This window comes from Phycodurus eques, chromosome 14 (assembly GCF_024500275.1).
Source record: "Phycodurus eques isolate BA_2022a chromosome 14, UOR_Pequ_1.1, whole genome shotgun sequence".
In the NCBI taxonomy this organism is placed as follows: domain Eukaryota; kingdom Metazoa; phylum Chordata; class Actinopteri; order Syngnathiformes; family Syngnathidae; genus Phycodurus; species Phycodurus eques.
This window is the reverse complement of record NC_084538.1, coordinates 14,978,341-15,000,821: the sequence shown is the minus strand read 5'-3', so window position 1 is coordinate 15,000,821 and position 22,481 is coordinate 14,978,341. Positions and strand designations below refer to the sequence as shown.

Sequence of the window (22,481 nt, the reverse complement as noted above, 5' to 3'; positions counted from 1 at the left end):
ACATCACAGACAGGTTCTGACCTCTGATGTGAAGGGTATCTGCTGGGAGAATACACGCTACCCTCACTGTGAGGTGCCATGCTGTTCTGACTACCAGGGGGACCCATGCTTCCCTCCATCCCCATCAAGTGGTCCGGTCTGCAGATTAAACAACAATTCCATTTTTATGCCTCTACTGACAGACAGTGGATGCTCCAAAGTTAAATGAACCTGAGGTCATAGTCAACCTTGGAATATGACTATGATTTTTTCAGGGGAAAAAATAAAGTTGCTCTAAAGTTGCACAAAACTCCAGAGGTGGAACCAGTGTCAGGCATGACGACTTTAGCATATCTTTTCTGACTTCTGGGTAATTAATATAAAGGATTAACTCCACAAATCTTTTGTATATTTAGTATTTTTCAGTCTTTGTGTGACACCACCACAGAAAGCTGTTGGTGACGCCAAAGAGGAAAAATGTGGTGATGACACAGAAAATTATTGTGACACTCTACATTTCTTTGTCCTGGCTCCTGAGTAGATTCTGGCTTCATTGACAAAAATAATAAAAGAAAAGTCATCTGTTTTGTATTGTGAAGAAACTCACCTCCTAAGCACAAGTAATAAAAACTCCTTTTTCATGACCAAGTCTGCACATCTCATCAACATTCGTTTTTAGCCTTTGTTTTAAAACATTTTTATACACTTGTAAAACAGGTAAGAGTTCTAAAATGGTAAAAACCTGTACAATTAATCATTAATACCATTATGCCATAATTTATGGAGGTGACATTTTGATCCTAGAATTCAAGAATTTCTTTTGTTCTCTGTGGGAAAGATTTGATTGAGTCAACCATCGTTCAAATTTACAGTTTCCACTTGTCCATCCTCACAAAGAATTTCCATGACATAGCAGGATTTCTTCTAACATCTAGGTATGGCTCTAATGCTCACCTCCTGTCATAGCCATAGTACTGTGAGCGTTGACTCATGCTAAGGGCTGTTGGGGGCCGTCCGTACAAGTCCTGCACACCTCCAGGCGGCATCTGGCCAGGCATGTAGGGATCAGCACCTGCCACTGAGGGGGACAATCCAAAGAGGAAAATATATGTATACGAGTATGTCACATATGTAAGAATGTAGATACTCTGAGCAAAATATTTTATCATGCATTATGATAAAAATGTATAATGTGCAATTGTGACCTAAAATGTGTTTCACTATTGAGTCGTGGCCTTTGCAGGCCAGCAGGTGGCAACATTCCCTTGTAGTTATTCACCAGTTTCGACTTACTCATTGGTTACGACTGCTTTTGGACTCCAGCACCCAGTAAAGAACCACCTTCGACCTCCAGGCTGTTCTTCTCCTGAACTCTCAGAACTCTGACCTCTAATGAGCCATAAGGACGACGAGACACTATTGCTTATTCTATAATACACGGTTCAATAATGCAAATACATGCTGTATATTTTCCTGTATATTTCTTCTTCTATTTTTGTACTGCCCTGCGACTGGCTGGCAACCAGTTCAGGGTGTACCCCGCCTCTCGCCCGAAGATAGCTGGGATAAGCTCCAGCACACCCGCGAGCCTTCGTGAGGATAAGCGGTACGGAAAATGGATGGATGGATTTGTGTGTTGTAAACTGTCTAAATAACTGTCACATTCTGCTCCCTTAATTGTCCAACGAGAATCAATACAATTCTCTGGATCTTATTCTGTTATTAGGCAGGTCACTACGCAGGTCCATCCATCCAGTCATGCATCAATCCATCCATTTATTTTCTATAATGCTTGTCCTCATTAGGGTTATGGGCCTATGCCAACTGATTTTGGGTGAGAGGCGAAGTAAACCCTGGACTAGTGTCCAGTCAATCACAGGGCACATAGAAAAACAACCGTTCAAAACACCTATTGACAATTTAGAGTCTTCAATTAACCTAATATGCATGTTTTTGGAAATCTGGGAGGAGAAAACCTACAAAAGCATAGGGTAAACATGCAAATCCCAGACAAGAAGGCTAGAGACGAGAGTTGAACTCATAATGTCAGATCTGTGAGATGGATGTGATAAAACACGATGGCACCGGGAATGCAACTTATGTCTCTTATCATTCATTCAAACTCCGTTCCTATTTAGGTTTCAGAGTTTGTTTTGAAGTATGAATCATACGAACTGGTCCACACGTTTTCCACAGCAAGGTGGAAAGCATGAGAAGTTGGAAGGGGGATGATGAAAAAGATAAACTAGTTATGATGAGGCGAATCCTCAGCTACAAGTCCACCGAAGCAGCTTATGTAGTTAATGGAGGGGGGTGTGGTAACCTGTATTGAACTGAATTAATTCCTTTATTGTTAATCAGTTTGACCATGGAATTTTGTCTGGGGCAATCTTGCTAACAGCAAGACAATTTATTTATAATACATTTTCTAACCATGAACAATGTTCAGAAATTTGATGTTGATTAGACTCACTTTGCTGTGGTTGATTACGGGCTTTTCCACCAACCTGCCCAGGAACGTTTGAGTTCCTGGTAGCAAAAGGTTCCTGTGGACCATGTGGTTTGTGTTTCCATCACACTTATTACTTCAGGGTAGCTTCAGCAAATGAGGCTGATGTTGCTCATGACTGACACTGACTGGATCTGAAAAAATGCTGGTATTTTATAATCAGTCATTCATTCATCTTCTGTACCGCTTATCCTCACGCGGGTCGCGGGGGTGCTGGAGCCAATCGCAGCTGACTCTGGGCGAGAGGTCGGGTACACCCTGGACTGGTCACCGGCCAATCGCAGGGCACATATAAACAAACAACCATTCACACCAGCGGGCAATTTAGAGTTTTCAATTAACCTACCATGCATGTTTTTGGGGTTTGGGAGGAAACCGGAGTGCCCGGAGAAAAACCACGCAGGCACGGGGAGAACATGCAAACCAGTCAGCCCCCATGCCGCCTCTTATTTTATATCTTAATCTAAATTTCAATTTTTTTTATACCTTTAAAACCGAACCCTTTATCCAGGTGAGGCAATTGAGAACTAATTCTCATTTGCAATGCCAACCTGACTTCAGACAGTCTTTGAGGTAAGGAGTTTACCTGGTTTACCTGGCTAAGGTTAAAAAAATAAATAAATACATGACTCATGGACAGCTCTTAGTCGGTTTTTAAAAACAGCAGTGTGAAGTTTTTGGGTTGGTAAATGTGTTTGCATGAAAAAAACCAAAACATTTATGAATAAAAGTTTTTTAAAAAAACAATTCCCCGTGACAGACTTAATTAGACCATCAGAGCGTCCCCACTAGCCAGCCTCACGCCGGTTCGTCCCCTCAGGCAGACCAAGGAAGACCCAAACGTCCACTTGGGCTTGGACCTCCGCTCCTTAGCGGGACCGAGTTGGGCAGCAGTGGACCTTCCTCCAGCGGCAGACCTCCCGGCGGACTTCGGTAAGCACAGAGCCAGCCTGCTCCTTGTCCACCGAGTGCAGCTCGGCGGGAAAATGTAAAGATCGGTGTTTGGAAGCCTCGCGCTCCTCAGCCCCGGCAGAGGAAGACGCACATGCCCGCTTGGGCTTGGACCTCCGCTCTTTAGCGAAGTTTTGCTTTTTCTGTATTTTAATCCTCTTATTTTGAGCCTTGCGTACTGCTGCGTAATGGCGGCTCTGTGAATGAAAATGTAAACGCCTACAGAGGTCTGTCAACAGTCAGCGTTTGCCAGCACCCAAAAAGAGTTCCTCGTAGCTCTAGGAAGACCCTATCTGCCACGAGGAACTAAATAATCCAGGGGGAACCTTCCGTACCCTGGTAATTTTTTTAGGTGGGGACACAGGGGGAACTCAAGCTACCAGGGTAGCTAGGGAAATTCCTGCGATGATTCCTGCAGTGGTAAAGTCCCTTTTGAATAATTTTGTAAAAAAAAAAAAAAAAAACGAAAAAAAGAAAACATAAAACAAGAAAGAAAAGAAATTCTGGACTAATATGAACGATTTTATAAAACGATGAAAATGTACATAACAGTTGATTTTATGACTACATGACTAGTTTCACAAGCCAGGGCTTTGTGTTGGCCTCACTCACTCTTCCTCATGCCAGCGAAGGGGTCCTTGGCATCATATTGCATCCGCATCATCATGTCTGGCATGCCGAGGCCCTGCTGGTATGGAGCAGAGGGTGGCAGAGAGGCAGCACGCTTCTGGAAGGCTGGGTCGCTGACCTCTGAGAAGGGATCCTGCACACTCACGCTGCTCCTGGAAAAGGGAGGGGATAGGAATGGAGGGACAATGAGGAGAGTAGTAAAAGGGGAGGAGGAAGGAGCTGTGTGAGAAATGTGAACTCATCCATCCATTTTCAACACGGTTTATCCTGGTTAGGGTCGCTGGAGCCTATCCCAGGTGACTTCGGGCGAAAGACGGACTACACCCTCAACTGGTCGCCAGTCAGTCACAGGACCACTACCACTGTACCACTACACCATCAGTGACCTAAACTAATTAATAATAACATAATTAAAATAAGTTAATACTTAATATTTGTATGTCAGCCTGTCACAATTTTATTTTGTTTACTCACGAAAAATTATATTGGGTCATCTTTATATTTTTGTGTTGAACTAACAAAACACATAATGTGTGAAACATCCATCCATCCATTTTCTGTACCGCTTATCTTCACAAGGGTCGCGGGTGTGCTGGAGCCTATCCCAGCTATTTTCGGGCGAGAGGCGCGGTACACCCTGAACTGGTCGCCAGCCAATCACAGGGCACATATAAACAAACAACCATTCGCACTCACATTCACACCTACGGGCAATTTAGAGTCTTCAGTCAACCTACCACGCATGTTTTTGGGATGTGGGAGGCAGATGTGCTAACCAGTCGGCCACCGTGCCGCCATGTGTGAAACATCCATCATCCATCCATTTTCTTTACCGCTTATCCTCACTAGGGTCGCGGGCTGCTTGAGCCTATCCCAGCTATCTTCGGGCGGGAGGCGGGTACACCCTGAACTGGTCGCAAGCCAATCGTAGCGCACATAGAAACAAAAAAGCATTCAAACTCACATTTACACCTACGGGCAATTTAGAGTCCTCAATCAACCTACCACGCATGTTTTTTGGGGATGTGGGAGGAAACCGGAGTGGCCGGAGAACATGCAAACTCCACATAGGCGGGGCCGGGATTTGAAACCCGGTCCCCAGAACTGTGCGGCAGATGTGCTAACCAGTTTTGCACCGTGCAGGCATGTGTGAAACAGATTGACATAAAATATTCGGTCCACATTTTATTTTCTGAGAGCATTATGGACCCACAAAATCTTAGAAAGCCCATGAGACCCCTTTACGGCTGACAATGACAATTGTGATTGTCTAATTGTGTTTTTATTGCATTGTTTGTGTCAAGCTTGTAAAACTATCTGCTGCCCTGATGCACCTTTAAAACATTTATTTTATTGATGGCACCGTTACTTGCTCGCAAAATCAAGGAGCACATGAAAAGGTATGTCCTTTGTGGAAGTGGAATAAAACATGAGCTTTACTTCATCTTCAAATCACAAGTGATCAAGTGTACTACAGGATTCCTCACATCTGTCTCGCGTGACCTTTCGGTCTGTAAATCAACTCCCCCACCTTTCCAAAGATACGCATCAATTTGAAAATGTCTAAAGATATTTTACACGGACAATGGATACATAAAATGTCAAATGTATTGAATGAAAAGTCAATCTAGCTACAAATAATAGGGTCATTAGATGTGTAGAAATAGTGAAATATGATTTAGGGTACCTGTTTTGATGCACAGGTGTGGCCTGTCCAGGAGGGGTGGTGGCACGGGTGGGGGGTAAGAGGTCCCCTGCACCTTCCACAGTGGAGCTGCTGCCTGAAGATTGGGGTGTCTGTGGACCTTGGAGGGAGCCGCCTGAGTTCGCTGGAAGACAGAAATGATAGGATGTTATAATTGTAGCTTTAGTTACAGTATGTCACAAACTTAATGGTAAATAAATACTAGAACTGTAAGTCAGCTTGCTTGTCCACAGAACTCCTAACAATGGCTTTGGCTGTACAGAGGTTCTGTATTCGAGAGAATACTTTGGAATTGAGGCCAAAGCGCTGGGAGTAATGACCTACATGAGAAGTGAGCCGAAGAAAACAGACCACATATGGGCATCAGTGTATGGGAACAACATGGCGGTTAATGTGGGACCAATGGAGGAAGAGAAGGGCAGATAAAAACAGCAAAGATATATTTATTGGCAGGAAAGGCAAGGATCTTTGGGCCCATGTGAAGGAAAATAAGCCACAACGGAACCTTCAATCATACCACACGCTGTTCCACTGATTGCAATTTCTTCTAATTTCAAAACAATATTTTCAATTAATTGACATGAAGTTATAGCAAAGATTGAAGCTTCTGAAGTCTCACTGGCTTCATGCATAGCCCTCGTCCTATAAATGATACATCGATATACTTTACATTACGTTAACTGCTGTAAAGGAAAAACTTAACAAATTATGTACACACCATGAATTTTGGAGTTAAATCTGTCAATGCTCAATAAACTGAAGCCTGGCAAGATTTGCTGGCATCTTGTTATGTTTGAGCACTCGTTTCCCTTCAAAATTATACTGGGAGCTGAATTTTGACATTTTGTTTTGTTGATCCTGAAGCATCTAGATGACATTTTGCCTCCTTTTAGCTAATACGATCCTACATCCGCAAAACAGATGACAACCTGGTCTAATGAGATGTGGCAGATACTGTACTATATATTGAATGTGCTAAATGGGAATTTTTTCCACATACAATTTAAGATGCTGCCAAATGCTCAATCAGGTTTAGACTTCTAACCATGCATACATGAAGAATTTCCATGAAAAAGTGATACAATTTCAGGAAGATATATTTCTAATAGGCAGCAGGGTGCAGTAACGGTTAACACGCGAGGTTCAGGGTTCGACTCTCGGCTCGGGCTAATTGCGCTATTAATGGCACTGCTGTGATACACGTGCCTATAGTAATGCCCTCGGATGAGATCAAGGATGACACAGTCGCTGATGCACTTCACTATTCTGCCGCATACCGAGCGACGCGGCCGAACCCGACTGAACTGTCGTGCAGCGTGCGGGGTTCCACAACAATTTTCATGATCGGCCACCGGTTTTGCCATGATTAAAAATTTAAATTGCAGGTGCACGCCGTCGCAACATCGCAGGCTACAGCTAATAAAAATGGAAATAAGCTTTTACTGACGCTAAAAATATAGGTTTTAAGCGAACGGGTGACAGAACACCTGCTATATGAATACAGAATATAAAGTATCAAATATTGTGTTTTACAACAATACGTTACTATATTCATAATTTCTAATGTGCCAGTTGATGAAAAACCAAAGCTTGTGGGTAAAATTGACGTACATGGTACACATCTCGCTGCGTACATTGAAGTGAATGGGAGCAAGCAGGCCTCTTATGAAATATCCACACTTTCGCTTTTATTCTTGCCCATGTCCAGTATCTTTAGCAACCCGCTTCTACCTTAACTATTAAGCTATCCTTTTATGGTTTAATAAATATAAAAATACAACATACTGTATGTGCAGCATCAAACACTGAGACAGGCTTGCTGTTTCAGGGTATCCCTATATCCAATCGCTCAATGTGCATGGGTAAGTCGCCAACAGTCATTTTTTTTTTTTGCAATGATCAGGTCCAACAGTGTGCGGTAGTTCTAAGGGAATACTAATTCATACAAGAGCTGCTATTGCCCATAACTCATGCCCAGGCAGTCCACACACTGACCACCTGAAGTTCCTCTGCGCTTTGATCTTAAAGGTCAGATGTCAAAGATGTTATGGGGTCAGTAATGGTTGTCCATGTCTATATGTGCCCTGCGACTGACTGGCGACCAGATCAGGGTGTAGTCCACCTTTTGCCCGAAGTCAGCTGGGATAGGCTCCATCGCGGGGTAACCAGGATAAGCGGTGTTGAAAATGGATGGTTGGCCTATTTAGTTCTTATACCACCACAAATCTGTGAATTCTAGGAGTAAAGAGACACAAGAGGCTGGTAACACAAGCTCATAAAACCAAGGGATACAAATTCCCTGAAGCAAGTTTAATGGAAAATAAGGACCGTTCTACTAAAAAGATGACAAAGACAAAGAGTATATGAAAACAGCCTAATGAGCATTTAGCGTAAGAAGCCTTCCACTGGAACAGCCTCAGTGGCCTATTAATGCATCACACGTTTCCGATAGGAAAAAAACACAGACTTAAAAAATTCATACTAATTCTAAATTATTCAATGACGTCCCCTGCCTCTACATGGTAGGAGACAGAGGGAAAGAAGGAATAAGAGGCTAAAATAGAGGGAGAGATGGTTATATCATAATGATGGGCGAGGTAGAAGTGTCAAGAAAATCTGGCAATCACCTCCCCCGTCCTCAGAAGAGAAGCAAGCGGACTTACAACATGTTAACAATGGCAGCTTTAACCAAGGTTTGCAAGTTTGCTATTCTTCAAGAGCAGACAGGCAGATGCATAATATTCTGCTGGGGTGTAAGAAGGGGCAGCGGAGATGGACAAAAATGTGAACTCAAGTGCCCTTTTGCTCCACATTTAGGGGGGGGGAAGAATGACAGTGGAGAAAACAAATGTGCGCGTTTGAGTCATGTGGTTGACATTTCGTGTGTGTGGGTGTGCATGTGTGTGCGTCTGTCAGCGGGTGACATAATCCACTGGGATGTGGCATAGAGGAGGGGTTTATGGGTGGGAGTCAGTTAGCCGAGTCACTTTTGTGAATTAAAGGTGACGACGAGGTCAGGTTTGTTTACGTTTTACATTCCACCCCTCATTAATCACGTACTCTCTCTCCCCCCTACTAGCCCGCTGGACACACTCCCTCTGTGACATCATTGCTCTGTCAAGTCTATAAATAGCCTGGCAGGGTCTCTGGAGGGCAGATGGCTCATGATGTAGGTGAAAAATTATGTCGTGTACAAGTCACAATCACATCGAATGAAAATACTTTTGACACAATAACTATCACAAACATTCTTACTTTCATTAAAGTTGATGCAGGGAACAATTTTGTTGTTGTGATTTTTGGTTTGTTCCCGAGCACCCACTACGATTACCAAACCTTTAGTGGTTCCCAAACTTTTTTGTGGGATCTCCCTCTTTTGGATATAAAAGTTATTCAGACCACTTCCATGATGTTGTCATCATGTTGCGTAGTAAACAATGTCGGACTATTTCAGTGTAACCAATGTACTGCACACAGCAGAAAGTTGTTGTCCTGGCTTGTTCATCAATATAAAAGACAGTGGTGGCAGTGTTGCGGCTCTTGCAAATATTAAACATCATTATTTTAGTATCTTTTTCCCCATCATTTGTAGCAGTTATGATGGTATACTGGATGATTGCTGAGGACAAAGCAACGACTGGAGCTTTTTCGACTAAACGTTCCAACTTACAAGAGCATGTTGGTCAACTTAATGAGCTAGATGAATAGTGAGATTTATGTTTTATGTCAGGCAGGTGGTCCAAGCTACACAGGGAGTCATTAACTCTGATAGTCCCATTAGATAATTAGACTTTTGTATACTTCAGGACAAGACATCAGAGATGAGGTTGAAGTACAGTATGATGCATCATAAACACAAGAGAACATCTATTCAGCCATACTGTATGTGTTTGAGTCTGGTCCATGTGTGCGGTGCAGTATCTGTAATTTTATGTGCAAATGCAGGCCAAGGCTCTTTTCCAGGAAGCAGGAAAAGCAATCTACGGTATCTCATGCCAGTGAAGTACTCCTATGTTCTTTTGAAAAGCCGGGGTCACCTTGCTCATCTCGGTTGCAAATTAGAGGCGTGACCTTAAAGCACCAACTGCCTTCTTTCCTTTCCTCTCCTGATCCACATGTCATAATTGTTCATAGACAGTGTGCATATCTAAACAAAGTCACCCAAACACAACCTTCTCCCTTAACCTCAATCACAGTAATCCAAGAAAGGCAAGTCACAGGCTTGAGGTTCAAAAGGGATGGCATCGTACCTGACCTTCATTAAATGGATAATTGTCTCATCAAGTTTGTGTTCTCTACTTACAGTATCTCATTGGCTCTGAAGTGCCTCCCTGAAAGCAGATATTTTTCATATTCTATTACTTTGCACTTTGGGGTTTTATTTTAAGTTCATGTCTCATGTCTCTGAAATCTCAAAGGTGAGATCTCACCTTCAGAGATTTCAGTGAAATCTTAGTTTCCAATGGAAATGCACAGTCGTCGACCACCACAATATATTCACTATAGCACTAGCCAGTCGCCATTGTTAAAGATACTGTACTTAAGTATACAGGTATATACAATCAAAGTTGTTCAACAAATCAACTATAGGTTCCAGTAACAAGGTCAGCTTCAATAAAACTGTGAATTGCCTTTTGACTTTGAATCATAACTTCATCAGAGGTGAAGAAAGTGACTTTAGGCCCATGTTGAGATCTCAAGTACTGTTCAATTCAATTACATTTTATTTATATAGTGCCAAATTACAACAGAAGTGGTCTCAGGCCATTTTAAACATGGAGTAAGTTTACGACCTTACTCTGAACTCATTCAAAGACCCACTGAACCCCACATGAGCCAGGCGACGCAGGTAAGGAAACCTCAAGCAGACCTCAGACACAGTGTGGGGCGACCGTCTGCCTCAACTGGTTGGGTTGCAGACTAAATTGAAGATAGACAGAGTGACAGAGAGAGAGAGACAGACAGAGAGGCAAGGAGACAAACAGAAAGCGAGACAGTGAGAGTGAATGAGTGGGAGGGTAGGGGAGGGAAAGAGAAAGAAAGAAAGAAAGAAAGAAAGAAAGAAAGAAAGAAAGAAAGAAAGAAAGAAAGAGAGACAGGTGCACAGTTTTCGGCTCCACCACTGTCTCTCTCAACAAATCAGCAAGGGAAAATTTCCATCCATAGTCAACTTATATTTTTGTTTAACTTGATCCCAGCACAAACAAAAAAATCAGAGACTGCTATGAATTGCACGTATCCCCTGGTGGGAAACAATTACAGTACATTTCTTACTAAATAGCTTTGCAATTGTTGATAGCTACCTTCTTTTATCGTGTTAATATATTGAATATGCAAAGCCTGTATAATATTATCATGTATCATATAAAGAACACAGTATACATAGAAGTAAACAAAAGTATAAATAAAAGAACACAGTACAATTACACACAACTGTCGAGCCCCTTCCTGTTTGCAGTGGTGATGGATAGGCTGAGAGATGAGGTTAGACTGGAGTCCCCATGGACCATGATGTTCGCAGATGACTTTGTGATCTGCAGTGAAAGCAGGGAGCAGGTGGAGGTACAGTTAGAAAGGTGGAGGCATGCACTGGAAAGGAGAAGAATGAAGAATAGCCAGGCGGAAGTTGTCAGCTGTGTTATGCGACAGAAGACTCGCCTAGGAGGAAGCGCAACATTTGTCAGACAGTGGTGAGGCCAGCCATGGTGTATGGATTAGAGACAGTGGCACTGAAGAGACAACAGGAAGCAGAGCAGGAGGTGGCAGAAATGAAGATGTTGAGGTTCTCTCTAGGAGTGAGCAGGTTGGATAAAATCATCATCATCAGAGGGACAGCCAAGGTTGGATGTTTTGGAGGCAAAGTTAGAAAGAGCAGACTTCGATGGTTTGGACATGTCCAGAGGATTGATAATGAGTATGTTGGAAGAAGGGTGATGAGGATGGAGCTGCCAGGCAAGAGAGCTAGAGGAAGACCAAAGAGAAGGTTGATGGATGTCGTGAGGGAAGACATGAGGGCTTTTGGTGTTAGAGAGGAGGAAGCAGGAGATAGGCTTACATGGAAAAGGATGGCATGTTGTGGTGACTTAATGGGACAAGCCAAAAGTAAAAGAAGAAGTAGGTTTCAGCATTTATGTACTCAGTGATGTGTCTTGACTACGCTGCAGAAGTGGAGCAACTAGTTTCAACATCACTGACACCTGTAGCTTGATCTGGTTGCATGCAGGTGGGAAAGAGGCTGAAAACGGTGACAAACAAACAAGCCTTACCAGGTGAGGGAGGCTGGATCTTGACCTGTTTCCTGCTGTCCCCTGCAGTCACGCTTCCACTACTGCTGCTGCTGTCTGCTGGTGGCTCTTCACCTCGCTCCATTTTGCACTCATAGGCAAACAGGTACTGGATATAGTGCTTCTTAAGCGAGCTGGCCGAGTTGCTCGATGTTCCCACGCTCAGTGTGGTGGAGAGCTCGCGCCACTTCTTGTTCTTATTTACCTGTGGAGGGTGACAAAATGTTGCTTTATGCCATCTACCAACTCCAATTAAGTTGAGACGTTGGGTACAATGTAAATAAAAACAGATTACAATGAATTGCAAATCCTTTTGGACCTGTATTCAATTGAATACACTACAAAGATATTTAATATTCAAACTGATGAACGTTATTGTTTTTTTTGCAAATACTCTCTCATTTTGAATTTCATGCAGGCACCATGTTCCCAAAAATCTGGGACCGGGTCATGTTTACCACTGTGTTACCTCACCTTTCCTTTTTGTTTACCACTGTGTTACCTCACCTTTCCTTTTAAAAACAATCAAGCGTTTGGGAACTGAGGACAGTGGAATTCTTACCCATTCTTGTTTGATGTACAACTTCAGTTGCTTAACAGTCCAGGGTCTCAATTGTTGTATTTTGTGCTTCATAATGCTGCACACATTTTCAATGGAGACAGGTCTGGACTGCTTGCAGCCCAGTCGAGTGGTACACTCTTTTACTACAAAGTCATGGTGATGTATCATGCAAAATGTGGCTATACATTGTCTTGCTCGAACAACCTGGGACGTCCCTGAAAAAGCCGTTGCTTGGATGGCAGCATATTTTGCTCCACAACCTGTATGTGTCTTTCAGCAATAATGGTACCTTCACAGATAATGATGATGATATTTTGTTTACAAAACATCCCACCTTTATTGGAATTGGGGTTTGTATTATTGTAGTGTATGGTGGTGTTAAACTACAATTAAAAATCTCAAGTATTTTTAACCCATGTTTCCCAACTTTTATGAAGCCATATTACATCAGACAAATCTTACGGGACACCAAAAAATGCCACAAACAGTATATGTACTGAAATAATAATGATGATCTCGTTTCAATGTCCTCACAAATGTACTTACTCAGTGTGAAACCTAAACCTGTTTAATTGAACACAAAGTGAGTATACTATACAAGAATTGAAGAAAGAAATACACAAATAATAATTTGCAGATCAAATAAAGGTATATATGTAGTTTTCAAAATGCTAGAAGGATTTGAATGTAGCCTCATTTTAGTCCCCGTTCCCACCCTGCTCCCTGCCCTTGCATTTCTGGAAAAAGAAACGCCCCCAGCTCACTAAACTGGGACAACACAAAATAACCAGAAAGAGACCAGTTCATCCCGCTCGCCCGTGACTGCCTCAATGCGCACCTCGGTCGGCTGAGCACGAAGAGTTACCGGTTCGATGTATTTTTTGGAATGTACAATCAAATAAGTCGGTACGGTGAACGACTGGTTAGCATATCCGCCTCACAGTTCTGGGGACCGGGGTTCAAATCCCTGTGTGGAGTTTGCATGTTCTCCCCGTGCCTGGGTGGGTTTTCTCCGGGCACTCCGGTTTCCTCCCACGTCCCAAAAACTCTAAATTACCCGTAGGTGTGAATGTGAGTGCGAATGGTTGTTTGTTTCTATGTGCCCTGCCATTGGCTGCCGATTGGTTCGGGGTGTACCCCGCCTACCGCCCGAAGATAGCTGGGATAGGCTCCAGCACGCCTGCGACCCTAGTGAGGATAAGCGGAAAATGGATGGATGGATGGAAGTACAGTTTTTCTTTTCTGTATGTAAGCACAGTGTTAATGTTCCAACTGTGGATCATATTAAATAGACTTTGTCAAAGTAAAAGTGAAATGTTTGAAATAAGTTCTTTGAAAAGCACTGGCCGTGAGGCTTTTAAATACAAAGTGGTCATAACCAGTTATTTCACAGAAAATCGTCATTGCACACTGCATTTGGCAGGCTGGAGGAAAAGCTAATCTTGTTGTTAAAACGTCTAAATAACGTGATTGGGCCAGCCAAGTGTCATTTACAGTAATATAAGCTAATTCTGCTATAATTGGCGGGTGAGCATCGTTACAACATGGCACCTCGCTATCAGAGATTTACCCAGAAGCCAAAGCAACGTTAAGTTTTTAAAATGCTGTTTTATGAAAGTTGAACAACTAATTCCATAAATACTTATAATAATGTGGACGTTAATAGAGCTTGATTGGAGCTTGATTGATAGGTTGATTGGAGACTCTAAATTGCCTGTAGGTGTGATTGTGAGTGTGAATGGTTGTTTGTTTTGTGTGCCCTGCGATTGGCTGGCGACCGGTTCAGGGTGTGCCCTGCCTCCCGCCCGAAGATAGCTGGGATAGGCTCCAGCACGCCCGCGACCCTAGTGAGGATAAGCGGTAAAGGAAATGGATGGATGGACAATCAAATAAAAATATAAGAGGTGATCAATTTATCTGATGACTTGGTGAGAATGGTGATGTGACGTACGTGGAGTTTTTCAAGCTCACTCATGCAGCCATCCGCGTAAAGAACACCATCCACCGTTATATATGTTTCCCCTTAATTTGAAGGAGAGAGCCAATTCCTTGTTTTTAACTTTTTTTGCTCAACAGAGTTACATAATCCAGCCAAGAAACTATAATAGTCTATAGACAAATTTTCACAGCCCACCTGACAAGTCTCTCACGGCACACTAATGTGTTGCGGCACACTAATGTGTTGTGGCACAGTGGTTTGAATCGCTGTTCTAACCAACCAAAAATATGCAGTATGTGGCAGTCCAGCTCTTCACACTTGTGAAAGACACACAGCCACCATAATAAGTACATTGCCGGTGTATTGGATTAGCTCGTTACATTGTACGTAAAGAGGTGGTCAATGAGTGAATTTTATTAAGTGATGACATATGGCTTCATTAATCAACATATTTGTAGTAACTCATAGTAACTACAAAGTTGAAAGTCCTTCTCTTGCTCAGGTGCAGTGCATTTTGAGACCTAAATGACACACAGCATATTTTATTTACATATACTGTTATTTCATGGTGAGATATTGCTAGAGGATTTCTAAATTTGATTCAATTGAGTACACTTTTACATCAAGTCTGTGATGGGGTTTGTCATCAAATGTGATCCCAAGCCTAACAATAGTTACCATGGCAAGGCCTCCAATCTCCCGAACAGCAATGTAGAGCTTCCAGAGATCCAGAGGCTTCTTCCCCACAATAGGCAACTGGGAAACAGGAGTTCCTCTCACCTCCATGAAGGAGAGATAGCGCTCCACCCAGAGCCGCCTCTCTGGCTCCAAACCCAGTTCGTATAGTCGCAAGATTCGATCACCACTGGACGATGACGAGTTTGGGTTGGCTTTCTGTAAAAAAAAAAAAAAAATACATTAAAATAAAATAAAATAAATACATACATACATACAATTAAATATATGTATATATATACATATACATGCTGAATATATATATATATATATATATATATATATATATATAATGGAGTTCAAAAGGGGTATTGAAAAATAAATTCATGTGATCTGTAGATTTCATACAACATAACATTTTGCGATAATATATACAATGAGTCTCATGAGGTAGTTAATGTATATAGCTCTTATTTAGATTCCTACAACAATTAGAATGTTCATAGCTCTCGCCTCTTAAATGAACCATACTATTTCATATGAACTACATACAGGCAATTACACAGTCTATTTGCTGTACCTTGTACTTGAACAATTCTCTCTTCCCATGGGAGTCATTACGTTTCATCGCATATTTACACATAGAAAACAAGGCTCTCGGTTATATAGTCGTATGAAAACACACAGTTTGTTAAAATAATTTTGTTCATACATTGTCAGCACATTCACAATTTGGTTCATTGTGGCATGGCCTAAAATTGTTTTTGTGTTTGTATAAAAAACCCAGAATGTGAGCAATTGTTTTGACTATTCTCCATCTGCAATAAATACACTATGTCATGATGGAATTAAGGGAAAAATCAATCCAGATTTTAACTATCTTGCTCTGGTGCATATATATGTGACACACCACTCATCCGTTCATATTTGAAGGTCTGGTACTTACTGGGCTTGGAGGTGCCTTGACAGGCCAAGGAGGGCTGCTTATGCTGTCGCTATCATCTCCGTGGTAGGAGGACAAACTGGCTGGGCTGGGTGATAGTGGGGAAGGGACGGGCAGAGCACTGCTTGGCGTGGCCGGCTGTGACACACACTGCTGGGGGCCGGTGGTGCTGTTGCTGTGACCGTCTTGTGACTGGAACGTCAAAAACAACAAATTTTTCATGGAAAAAGACAAATCACTTGACTAGAAGCAGACAGAGGTATTTATCATATGTCTGTCTCATGTAGCCAAATAAAGAAACCGCAATATTAGAAACACCTCTGAACCCCACTTTATTTACATTAATTAAACTATATCCACAATGGTTACCTTATTGTCAAATTATTAATATAACACTCTAATAACTCTTTGGCAGTGTCAATGAAAACGTTTTTGTAAAGACAGAAACTGTGTATTGCATCATATTAGACTACCGTATTTTCACGACCATAAGGTGCACTTAAAAGTCTTACATTTTCTCCAAAATGGACAGGCCGTCTTATAATGCGGCACGCCTTATGTGTGCACCGAGTTCCAAAATCTGTAAATGTTGTGTGACTTTGATGAGCGCTCCACTTGAATGACTGGGAGCATTTCCTGCCGACACGCTGCTTATATAGAGGAAGGCGGACCTGACAGAGGACAGCATGCGGACCTAAAGGGGGAAGAGTGCGCGTGACAGAGGAGGCTAAAGACACACCCCCCGTAGGTATATAGTTCCGGTATGTGCATCGGTTTGGCTAAGGATCCCCGAAAATGGCACCTACGAAGCACTGTTTAAACTGGAAGCTATTAGTTACGCGGAGGAACATGGGAATCGAGCAGTCGCGAGAGAATTCAAGCTCAACGAATCCATGGTTCGCAAGTGGAGGAAGCAGGAAAACGAGCTTCGCCAAGTCAAGAAGACAAAGCTGAGTTTCCGCGGGAAAAAAAAGAAAAACAAAATGCGGAAACAAGGCGAGGTGGCTCGAGTTGGTAGACCAACTCGGGCAATGGATTAATGAGCAAAGAACAGCTGGGAGAAGCGTCTCTACAGTCACCATTCGACTGAGGGCAATAAATCGGAGCTTGCCATCATTCCGGGAGGCTTGACGAACCGCTGCACATCGGTGTAAACAGGGCGTTCAAAGTGAAGTTGCGAGCGGCGTGGGAGACATGGATGTCAGATGGCGAACACAGCTTTACTAAGACTAGGGGGCAGCGCCGGGGGAGTTACGCCACAATTTGTGAATGGATTGTGGATGCTTGGGCTAACGTGTCTGCTTGCACTGTTGTTCGAGCTTTCGCACGGCAACGAGACTGACTCGAACCTGGCGTGTTTGATGGAGAACTTGCCCAGCTGTTCATTTCAAATACAGAAGATGAGGACTTTGATGGATTCGTGGATGAGGATTGATAAAAAAATAACGTGAGTACATTGTTAAATACTTCTAAAGTACAACCAACCTCAGTTTTGCTCCTGCTGCCTTTTTAAAAACATTGTTTTAATGTGCATGCATGCTACCGTATGTTTTAAGCTAGCGTATGTTTTACCATGCCTGCGCCCAATAATACGGTGCACCTTATGTATGTGTTAAATACAGAAATAGACCCCGTGACTGAGACTGCGCCTTTTAATACGGTGCGCCTTATGGTCGTGAAAATATGGTATTTACTAACTTCCTGTCGAGTTAACGTACATGTTCACTCTGAGGTTGTGTGGGTTTTCTCCATGTAATCCAACTTCCTCCCACATTCCAAAAACATACTTATGTTAATTGAGGACTCTAAATTGTCCATTGGTGAGAATGTGAGTGTGAATGGCTGCTTGTCTATACTGTATGCCTTGTGACTGACGGGCAACCAGTCCAGGGTGCGCCCTGCCCCTTGCCCGAAGTCAGCTGGGATAACCGACAACCTCCTCAACGGAGAAGAGGTTTGTGCCAATCTTTTGATTGGTACATGGTTCAAAACTGACCAAAACTTGTACTTCTTACATTCACAATGACATTTTAAAATGTTGTAATCAAATATTGACACGTTATGCAAAACATCTATGGCAAACTAATTAAATTTCCTAAGGCTAAGATTTCGCTGAACTGCGTTTGGGCATCGACTCTGACAGGGTTGAAAATACATGAAGTGCATAAAACCGAATCTTGCTTTACGAGGGTAGTTACAGTTTAAAATAATTATGTTTATTCTGGCTGTAGTCTGGAGTAAAACTGAAGGACCACACTGAGAGCTATGTTTAATATCTTGACTCAATGATGTGGCTAAATGAGATAGCCAAAATATTTGAAACAGAAATAGCTCCACATTTATGAGAACATTGTGAAATGAATACGTCTCTGACCATGTAAAGCAAAAATAAAATATAATTATATTTTTATATTATTTGAGTATATATTGTCATTTATCTTTAACAGCAGAGCTGATTCAGCTCTCACATTGGATTCGATAAGATTTGTGCGTGAGTGTACGTAATGTGGCCAGGTGGTGTATTTGAAATGAAATACACAGGTATATGTTGAAAATAAACAGATGTGTGTTCTTGGTATGTGCATGTGTACATATTTCAACAATATGTATGAGTTAGACTCTGTGTGTCATCCACCAGTACATCTGTGTGTTTGTGTGTGAGTGTATAAGAAACTGCGCAAGACGGACCAACAGCTTGAGAAGTGGTCCGGGTCTTCACATGGAATGTTCATGTCAGCAAAAGCTTATCTTCCCTGCTTTCTATTTCCCTGAGTCTGTATTCTCTGGATCGCTCTCCCTTTTGAGTTTTCACACTCATTCCTGTCAGATAGATCATCTCTTTTGGGAGCAAGAGGGGTCTTTCTAGCTGCTCTGAATGCCTGTAAATAATTCAAAAAGCCCTTACTACCATGATCAGGAAAAGAAAAGATAGGGATTTGGAGCAAAAAGATGTGTAGTGGATGTGATGGGAGGTGCATATGTGTGAGTGAAAACAATTGAGAGGGGGGCGGTAAGGGCAAAGAGCAATTTTGTTGTTGCTGAGCTGAGCCAAGTCATGATACAACTATAAGGCGAAATGAGAGGTCAGCGTGTTTGGGATGTGTTTGGTTGTGTGCAGTAAAAGTGATGTTTACGTAAAAGGAAGGTGTGTGACCTCTTGTGTGTCTATCTATGTTTGTATCCAAGCGACTTTGTGTGCCGCAGATGCCAATCTCTCGTGTTCTTTTTTTTTTTTGTTGCAGTTTGGGGTGCCAAAACACAAGCTCGAGATAGCTGGCAGCCAAAACAAAGCGGGGAAAATGTTACAAATGGTAAATGTTGAACAAATCATTAAATATGGTGAGAAAACCGAGAAACAACCAACTGTGCTGAGGCAGCGTGTGTGTATCAGAACACATTCGGGAGCAAGAGCAAACAAAAGAAAAGCGAGAAAGAAAGAAGCATAAATATATTTTCTCTTACCTTTGGCTTGTGAGTGTCATTGGCGGGGTCATTGTCATCTTTTACATCTGTTTTCACTTTCACATCTGGGCTCATCATGCCGTCTCCAGACATTCCAATGAATCCTTCACAAAGGATAAAGAAGACATGTAATGACAAAATACCAAAAAAAAATGCAATATGAAAGCTCTTTGATTAAAAATGTCATCAAACAAATTATGATAGTTTTTACCATGATCGTTCAATGTTCTCTCAAGTGATTTGCTGCTGCCGGTGCTGCTGTTTTTGTATGCTTCAATCATTTCTGAAACAAATGGTAGTTCCTTTGTGAGGTGTGAAAGCTTAAGGATAATGGCTTGTATGACGTCACAGACATTCACCTTTCATCGTATTGACATGCTGCATCCCTCTCAAGTTTGCCTGCTATTTCTTCACAAACGGAAGAAAGAAATACTTCCAAAAGATGGCTGCTGTTCTCCTTTAAAGTGGTACGACAATAACAAGGGGGCGGAGTTTGCATTCACATGACAGTCTTTACTCATTTCAAAGACATCGGCATAACTGACTGCGTTTGGTTTCAAGATGAAGAGGAGCTGAGCAAGACTATGTTTCATAGTGGGATCTGTATATTTCCTATAAAACAAAAGAAAGGATCCTTGTGTACAAGGCTTTTCCTTCTATGCTGCAGGACTGTAAAACTAATGGCTTTTCATGGTTCCTTGGGCAAACTAGGTGACTGCTGCGAAACCTTGGTATTCAACTCATTTCAAGTTCCTCAAATATCAAACGTTGTAATATTGGGCTTTGAATTAAAGGGGTATATTCATTCAATGTCCTTAGAGGTGCCTTCAGCGACAATTAGCGAGATGAAGAGCTGAAAAAAAGTCTGAGACATATTATATATATTATAATATATAATATTATTATAATAATATTCTCTGCATGAAAAATGTGAGCGCTGAAAAAATAAGCAGTGTTGTGAGATTTTGTGAGCCATTTCATGGCCTTCACCCTTCTCCTCATTCTCTCAGATATGTTTTCTGTAAATTCAATATAAACACACAAAGCATCTGGAGGTTGATCTTGACTGGCTTGACCTGCAGCACCACTTTTCATTCCAGTAACTTGCACAGTATTCTATGCACTGCATTGCATTCGGAAGTAGGTCAGTGGAGCACATGTCGTCAGAACCCTTCAAAGTAAAACTTGTCTCTTGATCAGCAGGATGCAAGGATAGTTTAAACTGATATAAAGGTATAATGATAACATTCAGGATGAATCGTGCATGACATTTTGTGGCTCTGTTAATCTTTGTGAAATGCGTTCTATAGCTAATACAGAGCAGTGTTTAAATTGCCGAATTATGAATGTACACTATATAGATAAACCCCAAATTATTCATACACAAAGTTATTGTGCTGGATGCAAAATTATTCACCATTTAATAGTTATTTTTTTTTTTTTTTACATTTTGAAAATTACTCATTTGGCTTTGACAATCTTTTGGATTATGAGGAGACAATCTTAAGTATTCTATTTATATACAGATCACCGATGTCAAACTGGTGGCCCGGGGGCCAGATTCCGGCCCGCCACATCATTTTATGTGGCCCGCGAAAGCAAATCAAAATTGCTCATTGTGTTCTGCTGTAATACCATTGAGATATTTGCAAGCATTTTTTGTTACCAATCCCCCTTTGAAAATAAATGTAATAGTTGAAAAAACATGTTTTTATAGGCTTCTGATTTCAAAACTGGCTATTCATCAATGTGCTGTGTATACTGTATGTAATTACAGTATAGGAGGTCATCTTTCATTGATATGGCTTCACAGTTGTAGCGGCCCTCCGAGGGAAGTCATAACTACGCTGTGGCCCATGACAAAAATGAGTTTGACACCCCTGATCTAGATAGAGCATTCTAATCAACTACAAAGTTGATATGCCTGTACTGAAAAGGGATATTAATGATTGTAGACATTTCATATTTAGTAGAATTGTAAAGAAAATAATGAAAATACAGAAAAGAGAGAATCACTAGATAATCAACATGAAAACACACAATAGGTGGGAGTGCGCTGTAGTTTTCCTGGGATGTTGCCTAATAGCACTGTTGATCATATAGTGAAACCGTTCCCAAATATGCATGTTGTATAATGTCCATGGCTGAGAACAAAGACAATACAATATGCTCTCTGCCAGTTGGATTGAGCAATCATACCTGATGGCATCACATTGTAGGCTGGACCTTGTACGTTGACCATGGCTGAAACATTGTTGCCTGCTGGCCGACTGTAGGGGATTACGGTGCTTGCTTGGCTGACGCTAGGTCCTTGGTAGCTGCCCTGCCTTCACAAAACAGGACAAGATGATTATTTATTTTGATCGTTTTGTCAGAAATTAGTTTGAAATGTTCAGCTATAATGGCAGGTTGTGGAGGGAACGGGATCACAGTGAAAACTGCCGAAGAACAGATGTCACATGATTCTATAAGAGATGATATTTGGCAAGCTGTTGTTGCAACTTCTACTTTTATCGAGAAACAGAGTTGACATCGTATCACTGATCAAACACAGTTCCTCCACAAGATTGCAGATGGGTGGAGATGCATCTCTTTCAAGCTCCCTTATCGTCTCCTCTGCAAATCCTCTTTCCCTCTCCCACAAGTCATAATTTAACTAATTAAGGTGTGCTTTTGGAGAGGCTCATATTATTTGTTTCCATGGCAACGGAAAAAATCAATTCCGCTCAATTGCCCCCTTCAGCCTTCCTTGTCTCACGGCTTATCATGTGGTGTTGCAAGTGACATAAGAGGGGCTTATCTGCAACCTGCTGAATGCTAGACATCGCAGCGTGTTTCTGTG

At 41.9% G+C, this 22,481-nt stretch overlaps 1 protein-coding gene across 2 annotated transcripts in view; it reads right to left on the bottom strand.

Moving 5' to 3' along the window:
- The window catches only part of arid1b (AT-rich interactive domain 1B), a 200,337-nt gene that overhangs the window by 5,258 nt on the left and 172,598 nt on the right, over nt 1-22,481 (bottom strand). For both annotated transcript variants that reach the window (XM_061696435.1, XM_061696436.1), the window contains exons 9-18: nt 21,839-21,966; nt 19,851-19,922; nt 19,640-19,743; nt 16,181-16,369; nt 15,238-15,453; nt 12,041-12,263; nt 5,757-5,898; nt 4,052-4,221; nt 934-1,057; nt 22-138 (exon numbers count right to left, since the gene is read on the bottom strand). In XM_061696435.1, the coding sequence (XP_061552419.1) occupies nt 22-138; nt 934-1,057; nt 4,052-4,221; nt 5,757-5,898; nt 12,041-12,263; nt 15,238-15,453; nt 16,181-16,369; nt 19,640-19,743; nt 19,851-19,922; nt 21,839-21,966 (1,485 nt within the window). The remainder of the gene's footprint in view (nt 1-21; nt 139-933; nt 1,058-4,051; nt 4,222-5,756; nt 5,899-12,040; nt 12,264-15,237; nt 15,454-16,180; nt 16,370-19,639; nt 19,744-19,850; nt 19,923-21,838; nt 21,967-22,481) is intronic.